At 44.8% G+C, this 15,265-nt stretch overlaps 1 protein-coding gene across 1 annotated transcript in view; it reads right to left on the reverse strand.

Moving 5' to 3' along the window:
* Positions 1-1,804: 1,804 nt before the first annotated feature.
* kcnh4b (potassium voltage-gated channel, subfamily H (eag-related), member 4b) overlaps positions 1,805-15,265 on the reverse strand; it is a 32,400-nt gene continuing 18,939 nt past the window's right edge. Inside the window, exons 6-16 of the mRNA XM_053413784.1 lie at positions 14,766-14,923; positions 14,321-14,522; positions 12,742-12,936; positions 12,100-12,299; positions 11,600-11,849; positions 11,275-11,489; positions 7,744-7,782; positions 6,395-6,762; positions 5,450-5,541; positions 4,611-4,687; positions 1,805-3,707 (exon numbers count right to left, since the gene is read on the reverse strand). Of these exons, the coding sequence (XP_053269759.1) occupies positions 2,652-3,707; positions 4,611-4,687; positions 5,450-5,541; positions 6,395-6,762; positions 7,744-7,782; positions 11,275-11,489; positions 11,600-11,849; positions 12,100-12,299; positions 12,742-12,936; positions 14,321-14,522; positions 14,766-14,923 (2,852 nt within the window). The 3' untranslated portion in view covers positions 1,805-2,651. The remainder of the gene's footprint in view (positions 3,708-4,610; positions 4,688-5,449; positions 5,542-6,394; positions 6,763-7,743; positions 7,783-11,274; positions 11,490-11,599; positions 11,850-12,099; positions 12,300-12,741; positions 12,937-14,320; positions 14,523-14,765; positions 14,924-15,265) is intronic.

Below are 15,265 nucleotides of genomic sequence, written 5' to 3' on the forward strand. Positions count from 1 at the left end.
CTGGTGATTCCCAGGGGACAGTTTGAGATGGAGCACTGTGTCCTCAGCTCGGTTTAAAACTTCAAGCCAGGGACATTTGCAACCCTACCATTTTGAGGGACATAGTTCTGGGATGAAACCAAAGTTGTTTTTTTTCATATGACCTCATTTTTATCAACAACAAGTAACAATCTGTAAAGTTTCATTGTTGATCTTGGAAGATTTCCAGAGTCCAGAAAATAGAACAGAGCAGTAGAAAAATCGAAATATAAAAAGACAGCTGCTTGCCAACTCTGCTGCTTTTAATTGTACCTTGTACCAATCGCAGATCCGGAGTCATAGGAGTTCATGTCTCTAAACAGCTCATGCACTCGCTGGCTCCAGTGCAGACACTGTTTGGCAGGTTTCCACGGGGCTGGAACAGCTTCTAAAGGCCTCCACAGTTACATCTCAAGGCTTCACCTGCATCAAGAAAAATATCATGTTTACCAGCTTGAAAAAAGTTAACTATGACACAAACAGTAAATAAGAGTAAAACAAAATTTCACAGTTGAACTCACTCTGGCTGACAACTAATACAAACAAACGAGCAAGAAGGTCATCAGGGCTTTTCCTCACTGGGTGACGTACGGCAGGGAAACACGCACGTACACTGCTGATATCCAGGAAAGGAACTGAACAGTACGATTGATCATTAAACTAATAGATACTGACACAATCACAACAAAGACAACAAATATTTATATTTACTTTGACTTTTCCAGGAACGTGCAGGTTTAACAAATAACATCACTTCTCTGACCAAACTCCATTTTAAGGTCAAAGCATGACAGTTTCTCTTATTTCACAAAATCAATACAACTGGCTGGACAAACAGAGGATGAAGACAAACAGATCGTGTTTAAACTGAGTCAGTGGGCATGAAATGAACCAATAAATAGATATGATAAATAATGATACTACATATATTTGACAGCCTTACTTAAAAGTTACTTTTATATTTTTGGATTTTAGAAACTGGATGATTTAACATGCTTTAAAATACTATTGTTGGAGAATAACCCAGTACTTTCTAAGCTTTGCTTCTGATGCCTTACATTTAATTTAATATAATTCTGAAAATTCATGCAAAACCTTCTAGTTTATATTCGGTGATCAAATAAATGACATATTGTTCCCATCAACAAGCACAAGGAGTAAGGGTCACTCATTACTCATTCATCAAACCTCCGGCCTCATGAACTTTTACTTTGAAGGTGAGCTGTCTCTCTGTCCCCCTCTGGATGTCCTCGTTCAAGTTTAGCTTCTCAGGTTGACCTCCACTTCATGCACAGACCAGGTGAGGCCTCACTACTGCACGAATCTACAACAACAACAAATTCCTGGATCTTTGCTGCTTAATTCCCAGACTTTTTTGTTTGTCTGGTCATGATACACCTTTGCCTGAAAAAGAATAATAATAATCCTTACAATTTCAATAGGGCCTCACTGTCTGTCAGTGCCTGTCAGTGCTCGAGCCCTAAAGAATGCTTTATTGTCTTAAGGTTTCAACCTGATGTTCTTTTTAAAGTTGAATCTCCGCAGGACCCATACAACAAACAGCTTTTTAGAATGAAATGCATCAATTGTGCCACTACAGTAAAGAACAGAGTCAGATATTGTCTGCACACTTTATTTCGTCAGCCAGGGAGGAATCATTCAGAATATCAGAATCAATCAATCAATCAGAATAGTATTCTTGAATATTCTAAATACTATATGAGTATCGTAAAGGTTTTTATCCGAGAGGCAAATTAATATTTGGTCAATTAATAAGTATTCAATATTTAATGGGACCCACTTTTCAGCTTAATGTTTGTATTTATTTAAGTTTACATTTATCAGCAGCTATATTTACTGAATCATAGAACCTTTTCCACCTTTCTTTTTTGTGAAAGTCCATTAAACCTGGAGGAACAAGAACGAATATTATCTCCTGAAGGACAGAATTAAAAAAAAGAGATGTTCCATGAAACTCGGATAGAAATCAAACACTTTGTATCGTGAACTGCTTTGTGGAGTTTGTATATTCTTAGTCAAAGTAACAATCTGCAAATAAAAAATGCTAAACTCAGAAAAACATTCAATTCAACCAGAAGGAGAAACAATCTCTGCAGTGTGATGCACAAACTGAATTCCCTGTATGCAAGGTGAAGGGTTTGACATGAAAACATCCCCCTGCTCTGACCTGTCTTTAAACACAGTCTCTGTGTGCACAAGCGACAGGTTCTCATGTGAAATGCTTGCCCACTGATTTGGGAACCTTTTCCTTAGGAAAAAGAATAAACAACTTTACCATGCAAGGAGGTAACAGGTTTTATCAACTGAAAATTGCACCAAGGATGTCGGAAATAACAAAGAGATATATACCAGAACCACTACTGTGGAACTTTTCTTTAAAGACACACTTTAGTAAAGCCAAGATAATGCACAAATGACATGCTTTTGCATAGAAATGGTGTAAATTGCGTGGAGTTTGACAAATACGAGAGCCCAGGAATAAAAGGGGTAAATACAGCACACATTGACAACCTCCAGCAGAGTCTCTTTAAACACTGTAGAATTTGCATTTCAGTTACTCTTGCTTTTCTTCCCAGCTGCAGTAAGATCAGTGAGTCTGCCTCTGAAACAGTCTAATCTGTGAGGTCCAGACACCACGACTGTTCTGAGCTCTGGGTGTGCACGCCGATGCTGGATCTTCGTGATGACACACTTTCACTGTCCCTGCTCTCCATAGAGCCCCCGTTCCCCAGTAGGCACTCCAGACTGTTATGTTCTGTGGCGGTTGGGTCGCGCAGTGGTAGATGGGGCTCAAGAGCGTCTGATTGGGGCGACCCTGAATCCAGGGAGGATCTGGGAGGGTGGCTGGGCAATGTGGGCAGAGAGAAAGAGACAGGGTGGACGGAGGGGTAAGAGTCCTTGATTTGGAAGATGGAGGTGTCCTGGATCAGATTTTGAGATGTTGGGGAGGACATCAGAGCACATATATCCTCACGTGAGGTTTTGGGTAAACTGAGATGGGACTCTGAGTGCAGGCAGAGGTGGGGGTAGGAGCCCGGTGACGAGTCCAGCAGGCTGTGTGTAGACGTACCTGTGGGGGCTCTGGACAGATTATACAAGTGTTCATCACCATCACTGGGAGGCTGCAGGCACAAAGTGGGCTGGGACTGGCTGATAATCGCTGGGTGAGCACTGAGAGGTCTGTTGGAAGAGGCGTCCCCCCCACCAAGGCCCTGACCTCCACCCCGGAAGCCCGGGCTGACACTGACAAGAGACGGGCTGGTCCACACAGGTGTGATCGTGCTCTCAGAGCCGCGACACAAGCCCAAGTTGGGCGCAGAGTTCAGAGAGAGGGGCGGAGGGGAGTGAACAGCTGGACTGGGCGATTGAGGTCGATGGTGGATCTCTGTCTGGGTTTCCGCAGCTCCACTGTAGCTCCAGTGGCCAGCGGGGGGGACACCTTGGTGGCTGTGGACTTCGTAACTCCCAGGGTCGTTGTGGACGTGGCAGGCCGATGGTAGGTTGAACGAGATGCCAGTGCTGGGGTCTGTTTGGGGGACGGGCACCATCTGGACACTGTACGGGTATGTGGCTTTGTAGTGATGCACGGAGATGTAAGTCTGGAGGAGGTGCATCATGTGGTGGAGGCCCTTGGTGAGCTCAGATACTTCCTGGTTTAAGGTGCCCATCTGTGCAGAGAGAACACAAGGTTTAGTCGTGCAGGCCTTTCTTTATTTTACCATCACACAGAGAGAACACGGTCAAGTTTGCAAAAACAGCTTCAAAATAGAACAATTCGACCCAATTACTCAGCCTTATGTCCAGATATAATTTTCCAGCGAACTTCAAAAAGAGAACCAAATAATTTATCGTCCCCTCTACGACATACTCCACTCAATAGTGAAATCCAGAGGGACGCCGACTGCAGGTCACTGACGCAAATATGGAAGAAAGGAGAAAAGAAAACCTGGAACAAGTCGGTGAACCCTAGAGGGAAAAGGGGCCTGAGAGAAGCTGGGTTGTCATCATCAGAATTTCTTTTCTCCAGTCTGTGGAGTCAGCACTCCTGGCAAGCCCCTGCACTGCAGAAGTGCCCCACTGATTAATTAATATGAACTTCAGAGCAGCACCTACCTGGGCCCATCTGGATGCTCTACTTCCACCTGCTTCGGCTCTATTTATGTTCAGATTAAAAGTGCAGGGTCAGATTGAGACACAAGGCAGGAGCTTGATCTCACTGTGATTCAGATTCAGATTCTTTCAATCTCCATAACCATTTTTTATGGCGGTGCATAAAAAGGAAATAGCGCATTGCAAGTAAAACATATTACATCAAGAGACAGAACAGTGCAACAACGAACTTTCATCCGTCAGTGAATCCTTTTCTCAATATTGTATTAAATAGAATTAGCACACAGGTTTTACTCTCACATTACAAAATTCATTGATGCTTCGTGCTTCATATGTGTCATTGCAAGAGAGAAGGCAGAAGAGATCGATGCAGAGCTGGACACAGAGTTTATACAGAGGCGGTTTTAAATCAAATCTTTGGTTTGAACATTTTTGAATTCATTGAAGAGGCTGCACACTACCTTCTGGTTGAGTTGACTGATACTCTGCCTGACCTCCTCGGTCTCCAGCAACAAGGTGGAGTTCGCCTGCGTGGAGTCTGTTAAAAAAAGAAAAGCAGCTGAAATCCAGAAGAAGCCAACTTCCATCGAGGTGTAATGTGTATTCATAAATAAAAAACGTTACAACATTTTGTTGATTTTTCTGAGATTAGTTCATGTTCAGATTATTGATATTGATGCCAAATAAAAATCTAGGTCTAGTGGATTAAAATGTGGTTCTATAAGAGGATTGTTGGTGCAGCTCTGAACCTTCCAGGTGCCCTTGACTTTGCGAAGGATCCACAAGAATGAAGCTTGTGAAGACTTTAAACACGACTGACGACACATCACAGACCACAGCGCAAAGTATTTGGACTCACTGAGACTCCTATTAGAAACAAAAAGCGGGCAATCCTCCGGGAGGCGCTGTAGAGCCACGTCATGGAGTTAAAAATGCAGGAGGTGCATCCTACACTACACTTTCTTTGGTATATAGTTGCACTGGTTTGCATCTGCTGCCAAGGCACTTTATTACATTGAGGTGAATGACTCCGAGTGAGTAGAACCTGATCTTCTCATTAGATAGTGGAGAGTGGATGATCAGTGAAAGCGCAGGTCAGAGGATCAGCACCCGGCTTTGACCTCAGTTGTCCTTTAACATGTTCTCTGACTCTCTGGACACCGGGCTGTCATTTCACTCCTCTGCACTCTCACGTTTCCCCAGAGAGGCGCCGTGCAGCGTCCACAGTTTGAACTCCGGAGTTTACCTCCAGCCATCTGGCACCTGGCTGACCCTCGCAGCTGGAGGCGGCTTGACTTACCTCGGACGCTGCCCCCTCTGCTGGCTCTCGGCCCGCTGTGCTCCACGTTAAAATGGAACGTGTGCCCATTGTCTTCGATGCCGTCTACAACCCTGGTGGGAGGGGGTGAAAGGGGAGAGAGGCTTGCGTTAGTGTAACAGTAGAGCTTTTTCAATTATCACCGGAGCCGGCAGACGACCCAGGTATGCGCCACGAGAGCTCGCTGCTGGCAGAGGCCCACGTGGGCTCGAACACCCGAGCTCTCTGAACCAGCGCTTACCCATATCTAGGACTTACTGGATGACTGAGGGATACATTATGAATACAGATGGTTGGGGCAGGGGGATAAGGTGCTCTGGCGATGGAATGCACTGACATCTGATCAAATTTGCAATGCAAATACACAGGATTTACATTAAGTAGATGATGCAGGTTTCTCAAGCATGACTTTAGGTGTCCATTACTGCAACACCTTATATTCGGGTCATATGAATAACGTGCTCTGCAGAGTTCAGTCGACATACTGTGGCAGCAGAGGGAGTTCATTCAAAGTAATCACTCTTAAAAGAAGAAGAACTTTCTGCGTTTTGATGATCCAACTGTGCATTGGAAGTCCATGAAATGAAATAGAAGTACAGGAAGTCATAGATTTGATATGATGACAACTTCTGCTGCTGAAAACAATAGATACAAAATATATGGTTGAATGGAGGTGCTGTGGACTGGCCACAGAAATGAAAAGAAATCAGTATTTGAACAGATCTTTTGAAAGTTGAACCATTGAGCATCTGCAGCCAAAGCACTCATTATCCCAAATGACTGAACGGAACCTGGTATTTTACATATACAATAGTGATGATCATAAAAGCTCAGGTCAGATGATTTGCTACTAGATTTTAACTGTTAAGAGTTTCCTTTTGTTTTTTGCTGTTGTTAGGAACCTGAAGTTACTTTAATTTTCCATACCTGGGACTAAGGTCTGGGGGAGCATAGCAGGTGACGGTGGGGATGAGCAGCTTCGCAGGCCTCTGCCCAGCTCCTGACTCGGCCTGGGCTGAGGTCGAGGCCGGGGGGCCGTGCTCTTGTTTGGTCGGCGGCACAGGGGACGAGCTCTGGCTGAGGAAGCCACGGCTGAGATTGGGGGAGCGGCAGCGGCGCAGGGCATTGAACTGCCGCAGCTCGTCCCCCAGGAGGTTCCCCAGGGATGTGCGGCGCACGGGGCTGCTGAAGCTGGGCAGCAGGAGGTTGCGACGGGAACGGGTGGCAGGAGAGAGGTGGAAGGCGTCGTCTTGGTCGTCCCCCTTAGTTTCCACGATGGAGGGCAGCCTGGAGTCCTGCAAAGTGGGAAATAGCTTAAATTATACAGTTTCTAAATTTTAGTTTTAACTTAAAAATCCTAAACTGCCTTGTCTGTATTTGTGAGAAACCGAAGATATGTAAGCAGATTAGCAACTTAATCAATATAATGAATGGCAAATAATGTGTTACAGTTGATATTCAGTGACATTCATTTACTCCTTTTATGCTCTAAACATGGCTGCCTACACCTATGTTGGTTTTTATATTAGAAACAACTTAAAATAAGAATGATAGCACTGTAAACAGTAGTCTAATAGTATAAATATAAGGTGGGGAGATACAGGGAGGTGCATACAGAACAAAGTGAGAAAAGTAGCTCATACGGTTCTACAGCAGGAGAGCTATTGACCCAGTTAGGGAGTGAACTCCAGGGACTGAACTACCCTCTCTGTTCCACATGAGTTTTAACCTGAAGGGGAAGTCCTGCACAAAACCTTCACACAGTGGTGCAGCATGTCCCACAAACACTGGGGATTTTACCTTGAACTTAAAAGTGCGTATTACACAGCAGTGATGTGTAAAAGAGTCCAATATGCATTTGTGATATATAATTACACAAAATCTGTGTAAATAGTTGTTACTCCACTGTCTGCCTACTCCCCCTTTCTATTGTTGACCTCCGTGGGAGAGGTACGCAACATTTTGGTCCTACAAATTTCTTTACGTTAGCCTCTGCTATTGTGTTTGTAAGTTTACCAAGTAGTCTAAAGTTATAGTGTAATATACAGATTTATTTGTGGAGTGAAGGTTTGTATTGTTTGGCTCATTTTGCCGGAATATACATAAGCACAATAGAACTACATCTCTCACCACAGTTGTGCCGTGGTCTTGGTCACTTAATATTTAATAGCAATCAAGCTTTGGGAATTTATCATGTCTTAAGGAAACCATGTCTTGCGGGCAAAGGAAAATAAAGACCCCTCAGAGAGAAGAAGCTGAATTTGCATTGAACTCACATGGGACAGCCTGGGTGACCTCGAAAACCTGTTGATACCCTGCAGAGACCAAAAGAGAGCAAAGGGAATTACAAAAAGACATAGCTACAGGCATGATGTACTTATTCACTTTATTTCCAATCTATGAAAACTTTTTAAAAAATTGAAACGAGAAATTGCAACTACAATTGAAATGAATTTCGGTTATATATGAATTTACAAATACGTGACTCATTCATATTCTTTCCACTGGAACAGTTTTCCCTTTAGCCATCGCTTAAACGTCCTTGTCCGCTTTGCCACACAAGCCGAAACCACATGATCCCATTCCCAACACTCCCATCACAGAGGGCTTCCAGCTGAAGTTTGCCTCTCTGCTGGCGTGTGGAGAAACCGCGAGCGTAATCACCGGCTGAACGGCGAATGAAACTGTGGTGGAGTGCGAAGCCTCCCCTCGTGTGTGAAGAATGTGCCGCTGACAACACGGCTTAATGTGACAACACGAGCCACAGTCTGTCACCAGTCGAGTGCCAGTGACGCTCTTTGATGCGGGGAAGCCAATTCACTGAGGACACACATTGAATTTAATCCTTCGCTGAAGCACAATATTGAGTTTAAATATCACCGCCGCTGAAAGGAGAATTAAAGGGGCAAATGAAAGTGTCGCTGTGAATCTCTACATCTCTTCAGAGGGTGGTGGCGACGTGAGAGGCAGAGGGGGAGAGATCAGGGAGTCTATTCAGGGCACAGACAAATTCTCCTCATAAGCACAATTAACCCTGGAGCAACGTGGGATGATTAACCAGCCGGCTATATTAGTGCCAAGTGACGTTAATTGAACATCAATATCAAATAATGGGCCATTGATGCCAAAGTGTCCCACATAGGAAAGTGGGTTTGGAGGAACTTAAATGAGGAATCCTGTCACTCACAAGTGTGCTATCTTGTGTTTGCACATGCACGTTAATTTGTGCACACGAGACCAGAGTGTATTGAGACACTTATTTTTCAAATCCAGAAGGCATTTTGTAGGATTAGATTTTTTTGCTTCATGAGAGTAGCCAAAGACTAAAATAGGGTGAAATGGCCAACGATAGGGGAATGTGTACAAGATGTGACCAACCATTGAAAAAGTCTCAGGGTTCTGGGTTAGGGTTAGAGCTTGGTGTTAGCCTTGCATGGCCTATGGGTTTATTGGTTAAGCCCAGGGCTTGGGGAGCCAACAGGGGCTTCTCCAGGCTTAGGTGGATGAGGCTGGGCGCCCTGGTTCAAGGTGAGAGCTCGGGGCACGTCCAGGCTTTGGGTTCGAGTCTCAGGGCTCTGGGGGAAGATTTGGGCTCGGAGAATCCAACTAGGCCTCTTCAAGGCTTGGAGGCTCAGAAACGAGGGGCTATAAGTAGAACGTGAAGCACAATTTAAACAAATGTTTGGCTTCACTTATTGTGAATTCATCGTTAAGAGTGCAGATTAAATTACACAGTTGCTGTTTGAACCTATGATCATCTGAGACGTTCGACTGCGTCATTGACCTCATAGCGTCGCTCAAATGAACTCCCTGTGCTTTCGTGCTGCTTCCAGCGGCTGCCTTCATCACCTCAGTTAAACTGTTGTTGTTTTCCAACACATGAAGGGTCAGCTCGTTCTTCACAGCCCGTGACCACCGACTACTTAACTCTCCCCGTGGCAACATGGTCATTACAGTCCAACAAATTTTGATTCAGCGCTGGCTCCCGAGTGGAGGAGTGACCTTCCCACTCTGCCCAGGACAGAACAATCACTACACATCTCTAACGCTCACCTCCCCTAAGAAATAAGCCGAGCTCCAGGGACCAAATTCAATCAAGCTGACCTTTAACCGACAATAACACATTTATTGGGCTGCTTGGTGGCAAACATGACTCGAACACACTATTGTCCTTTCATCTGATATGAGAAACTTCTTCAAACACATTATTATTCATTCAGAGTTGTGTTTCTCTTCATGTCGTGAAAGCCGAGTCAACAGAAACAGCAAAGTGGTTGACGTTTGGTACATACTTATTATAAAATGAAATGAAATTGATTAGAGTTGCTTTTAAGAAACTAAAAACCAATTAACCAATTCATTTCATCTTTAATATGCTACATTTATAAAAGTAGTATATACAAATACTACGGTGTCAAAGAAAACCAGAACTTTGAAGAGTCAGGGTTTTACAAAAGGTGTAAACTTTTATGTTCTCTATCCAAACCTATTGAAAAGAATTTAATCGACTTCCCTGCAATAAAAGTTGAAATAAATTTACAGAGCTGGCAAAAAAATATATATACCTAATTTACCATCTGGCACTCAGGGTTTTTCCCTTTTAGAAAAGATAAAGAAATCCCTTTTGGACACCTTACAGTGTAATGGGCTTTCCTACAATCTGTTTACTTTGGCAGCGTCTCTCTACAGTTGGCTGAATACTGTAAATTCATTTCTCAATTATCGCGTAAGAGTAAAAGGAACTCCCATCCTACAACAACTCCTGCCTAGAAGCACCCACCATGACGATGCGCATGAGATGAGGACGTCTGCATGTGTGTGTGTGTGTGTGTGTGTGTGTGTGTGATTTTGTGTGTGTGTGTGTGTCTGTCAGGAGTCCGTGGGAGCTCGGCCAGGTAGCGGCGAACTCCTTCATCCTGTCAAGCGGGAGGTGTCATGTTTAAACCCTGAGCAGATGGTTTGATCGAGTTTGAGAGCTGGTCTGAATTAAATGTTGTAATAATTCTAATAATTTTAGGAAATGTATCCATACAGTAAGTGTGAGGAATGTAAACTTTTCTACAATAATTTGCTTATGTATCAAATGCTTGGTTTCTGAAATGTGACAAATTTGAATGTGTGATGAATCTTAATGGGTGGAAACTCGGGTATAATCATTCTGGTTTCGAGGCCCTCGTTAATTCAGTTGAAGCTGTTTTCCCTGCGGTAATTAATGTGGCCGGCACAGATGTCCTGTCCGTCAATGGCCTTTGGGAACTTAGGCAAATGCTCAATGGAAGTACAATACAAATGTTTGAGATTGACATTGAGTACGAGACGGGGGGGGGGGGGGTCCAGGGGGAGATTCGTCAGGTTTTGTCAGTCACACTTCATTGACACCGTGGCGTTTATTTGTTTTGAACATACGGTTCAACGAAGGGAGACAACCGGGGAATTTCAGCAGGTTGAAAGAAGAAGAAAAACTGCGCCTGGAAACATCAACATCCGCACGTGCATCCTGTCCACAGATGGAGGATTATCCTGCCTTATGTAATGTTGTCGTGAATAACTGTGAGTGGCACCAGGCTGCGCCGAGGGGAGGTCAGCGCCGCGCGTGTAATGTCATCCTGTGCTTTGTGTCAGGGCGGCAACGGGGAAGCGATACGCCTCTCACTCACTCAACGCCAATGCTCTCCTATGAATATGGACTAATGTACAATATAATGAACACATCATTAATCATTCATTGTTTGTTTTGACGAATGAGACCCATATGACAATCAACACCAGTTTTGTGTGTTTGTGTGTGTGTTGTGTGTGTTTAGCACCTCGTCCTGGCTGCCCTCACGCAGGTTGTACGTGAGGTTGTTGTGGATGTCGGAGGCGAACACGCTGGCGTACTCCGGGTACAGCTCCAGAACCTCTTTCAGGCCTCGCACACTGATGTACTGCAGGTCACAGTAGGTCAACGCCTTCACATCAGCATTGGTCTTGATCACCTGCTCCGCTCCAGGCAGGTCCGAGCCAATCAGGTCGCCCTTTCCTAAAATAAATAAACAACAATTATAATCACGTTTATTAATCTACTTTATGCTGTGTACACACACTGTAAACATTATGCTACAAAAAAAGTCCCTGGGCGACAATACAGACCTAATATGGCGAGCACCATGCAGTCTTTCAGCACCTCCAGGGACCCCGAGCAGACAAAGTAGCTGGCATGTAGCGCATCACCCTGACGGATCAGATACTCCCCCGGGACGCAGAAGCAGGTTTTTATGTGAAGGGAGAGCGAGCGCAGGCAGCCACGACTGGCCCCCTTAAAGACCGGCAGCTGGAGGATGTCCTTATTCAGATGCATGGCGATGTCAGCCCGCAGCTCGTCAGGGAAGTCGTGCAGGAGCTGGGGACGGGTGACAGACGTAATGAGATGCGACACTGATTGGTAATTAGGGAATGGATTGTTGTGCCACTGGTTTCCCCCCCTTTTTGAATTTCAATGGGCTGTCAGTCGAGGGTTTACAGGAGGCAGGGTGTAGTGCACGATCTTAAACACTTACAGCTGTTAATGGTTTCACTGCTCAAATGCCATCAAGACTGGCAGCAGTGTGTACACAGGTATTACATGACAACAACAATGAAGGGACTCCTACCTCGTTGGCATCGATACCGTTGTTGACAGACCATGTGGTCTGGAAGTACTCCAGCATGCGCTGCTTGATCTGCTGGGGCAGGCGGTGGACACGGATGAAGTCCTTCAGGTCCTTCATACGCGTGTGGTAGAGAGAGCGGCGTGAGTACATGCGCTGGATGATGGCCGTCACGTTACCAAAGACCAGGGCGTGCATGAGCGCTGTGTGAGAGATGGAAAGAAATGTCACGGCAGGAAATAGATGGATGTATAAAGGATGAGTATATTAAAACAAAACAATTAAATATTTAGAAAGTTATGAAAACGTTTTCCTATATATTACATTTTTACTTCCTATAAAAAAAAATTCCGGCTTTAAAATGCATACCATTCATTTCTGTGCTTATTGATCCACACAGTAATTTACCGCTTCATTTATCTCACTGTCCTGACAAAATAAACACACAATTATCTTCTGGGTTGTTGGGCCAATTCTTGCCACCTGAGCAAACATAATCTGGTTGTTGGTATATAAAGATGGCGACAAGCTGCTTCATAATAACCAGCCAAACTGTCCAGCCCACTTCCTGCTGTACTCCCAGCAAATGGCGCCGCGCCTCTGCCAGGACGCCAGAGGGAGAATGCACCCTTTTGTCAGACGTACCGCCGATGAGCATGGTGCAGATGGAGAAGATCTTCTCAGCGTCGGTGTTGGCGCACACATTGCCAAAGCCCACACTGGTCAGGCTGCTGAGGGTGAAGTAGAGGGCAGCTATGTAGGAGCTGCGAACCGTCGGGCCCCCAACCGTGCTGTTGACATAGGGCGTCTCCAGACGTTTGCCCAGCTCGTGGAGCCACCCTGCTCGAGGAGGGAGACAGAAGGATAATGTCCACGGGGTGTAGTTAATGATGTGTGAGTGTCTTCTGTTGGAGGTGGTAGGACGGTACAACAATACCTGCTCTAGGAGACAAAAGTGCATGTGTGGGACTGTGTGTGTGTGTGTGTTTGTGGTTGTGTGACAGAAAGAGAGCGCAGCAGTGTCAGCAGGCTGGCATGTCGGTGCGGGACAAGGCCGAATAGATTGAATCCTCCAGGGATAAGTAAGGCTGAGTGTTAATTAGCAGCTGTGACCCAACCTCTCTAAAGACAGACAGATACGAGGGCAGATTCTGACACAAATGTATGCACAACCAAATGGAGACACACACAAACACACACACACACACACACACACACACACACACACACACACACACACAAGTTGCACGGGAGATTGGAACAGATGCTTAATTTTGCTGTACATGCAATATCACAGTATGGTGGTTTTAAAGTCATATGTGGCTGTGAAGCTGAAGTAATAATCTAGATAAACTAGCAGTCATTTAAATAGTAATAAATAAAAAAGAATAGAATGTTTTTAATGTCATTGCACAGCGAAATTTTGCATCAAAAACTACGTCTTTGATCTGATAATCAAACAAGAAATTGCTCAATTAATTTTGGGAAATAAAAAGCTTGTCACTTTTTTACTATTGGTCTCCGTGTGGAACCATTTTCCAACAGTGACTCAGACATTGGAACGCTGCCTGCAACCAGTATGAAAGCTTTTGATCTGGTTTCACACAGTCCTCATTAGAGCGCCACAGTTTGGTGTTCGCCACCATCTCACCACTGAGCACAGTTACTAATCCCAATACGTGTGACATGACTATTTATAGCTGAGTGGGGACAAAACAAATGTCTAGTTGGGAAAAGTCTAGACTATTACAAAGGATTTGTATTAGATTAGAGAATTGACTGCCTCCAAGTTGGTTGAATCACATATTAGATTTGATTTCCAGCCAAAGGTCACAATAAAAACAATAGATAGAAGATAGATGGACAGAATAACAATCAGTAGAGTGAATACCTCCACCAAGGCCCAACAATCCACTTAAATTAGATCAAGCTGCACCAAATTTCACACTTTCATAGATATCAGTTGCCTGAATGATTTTTTCATTGAGATCCATTCATTTTTCCTGTATAATGCAATGTATGAAGAGCCTATCTTTGCTTGTATAGAATCAATATCAAAGCTTTACTATATCAGCTGATTAGTATTGTTAGAATATAGTGAGTGGATCCGCCCCCTGGTTTGGATTGCTACCAACATTTCTTCCCTGACCCATACCACATACTTCCACCAGCACGAAACACCAAACCTGACCTTTCCCCCTCAGCTTGCACTTGCTCGACTCACCAATGTCCCAGCTCTCACTGGTCTCTATCTCCCTGCGTCCGATCATGTACCAGATGCAGGCCATCCAGTGGGCCAGCAGCGCAAACACGGACATCAGTAAGGTCAGCACCATGGCGCTGTACTGGGAGTAGCGGTCCAGCTTCTGAAGCAGACGAAGGAGTCGCAGCAAGCGCACCGTCTTCAGCAGATGAACCAACGAGGTCTGAGGGGAGGAAATAGAGAAAAAGGGAGAAAGTGAGGAAGAGGAGTAGGTGGAAAACTGATTTATGAAAACCAAAGTGTGTTGTGTAATAATATACAAACACACAGTCTACACATACACTACATATACACAGTGAAGCTGCTTTGCTCAACAAAATCTGGTAAATGAACCTTGCAAGTGCTCAGCAGCCTGGAAAACGGAAGGAGCTTTATTTCTAGCTGCAGCAATAACAGCTGAACTCACCACGGTGATGTTGAAGGCATAGAGCAGGTCAAAGGGGAGGGCAGCCACCAGGTCCACAAAGAACCAGGTGGTGGCGTAGTGGATGCAAATGGAGCGCGCCTGATACACCACCTGGCCTGACTGGCTCACGTAGGTGGTGCGGAAGTTCAGGATGATGTCTGCAAATGTGGAGGTTAAAGGTTATTTTGTTCTCTGTGGCAAAAAGAGAGGATTTAGTCAAACTCATAATCATTAAAATGTCACAAATTGTGCCCAGTGAAGTCTTTGGGCCTTGGGAGAAAGTAGGAGTACCTAGAGAAAACCCACATGGGTACATGGAAAATCCACAAGAGGCCCTGGTTGCAATATGCATTAGCTCGTAACAGATGGACATATGTCAGCGTTCTAGGGGGAGTGTGCCAGACGGATCATTGAACCTTAGTGTCAGACTGTAACCAGCACATAACAAGCCGATCTCCGGGTGTGAGGCTGAAACCGCATCCGTCACCCAAGCTGTCGAT

The sequence above is a fragment of the Pleuronectes platessa genome, chromosome 21 (genome assembly GCF_947347685.1).
Source record: "Pleuronectes platessa chromosome 21, fPlePla1.1, whole genome shotgun sequence".
Lineage (NCBI taxonomy): Eukaryota > Metazoa > Chordata > Actinopteri > Pleuronectiformes > Pleuronectidae > Pleuronectes > Pleuronectes platessa.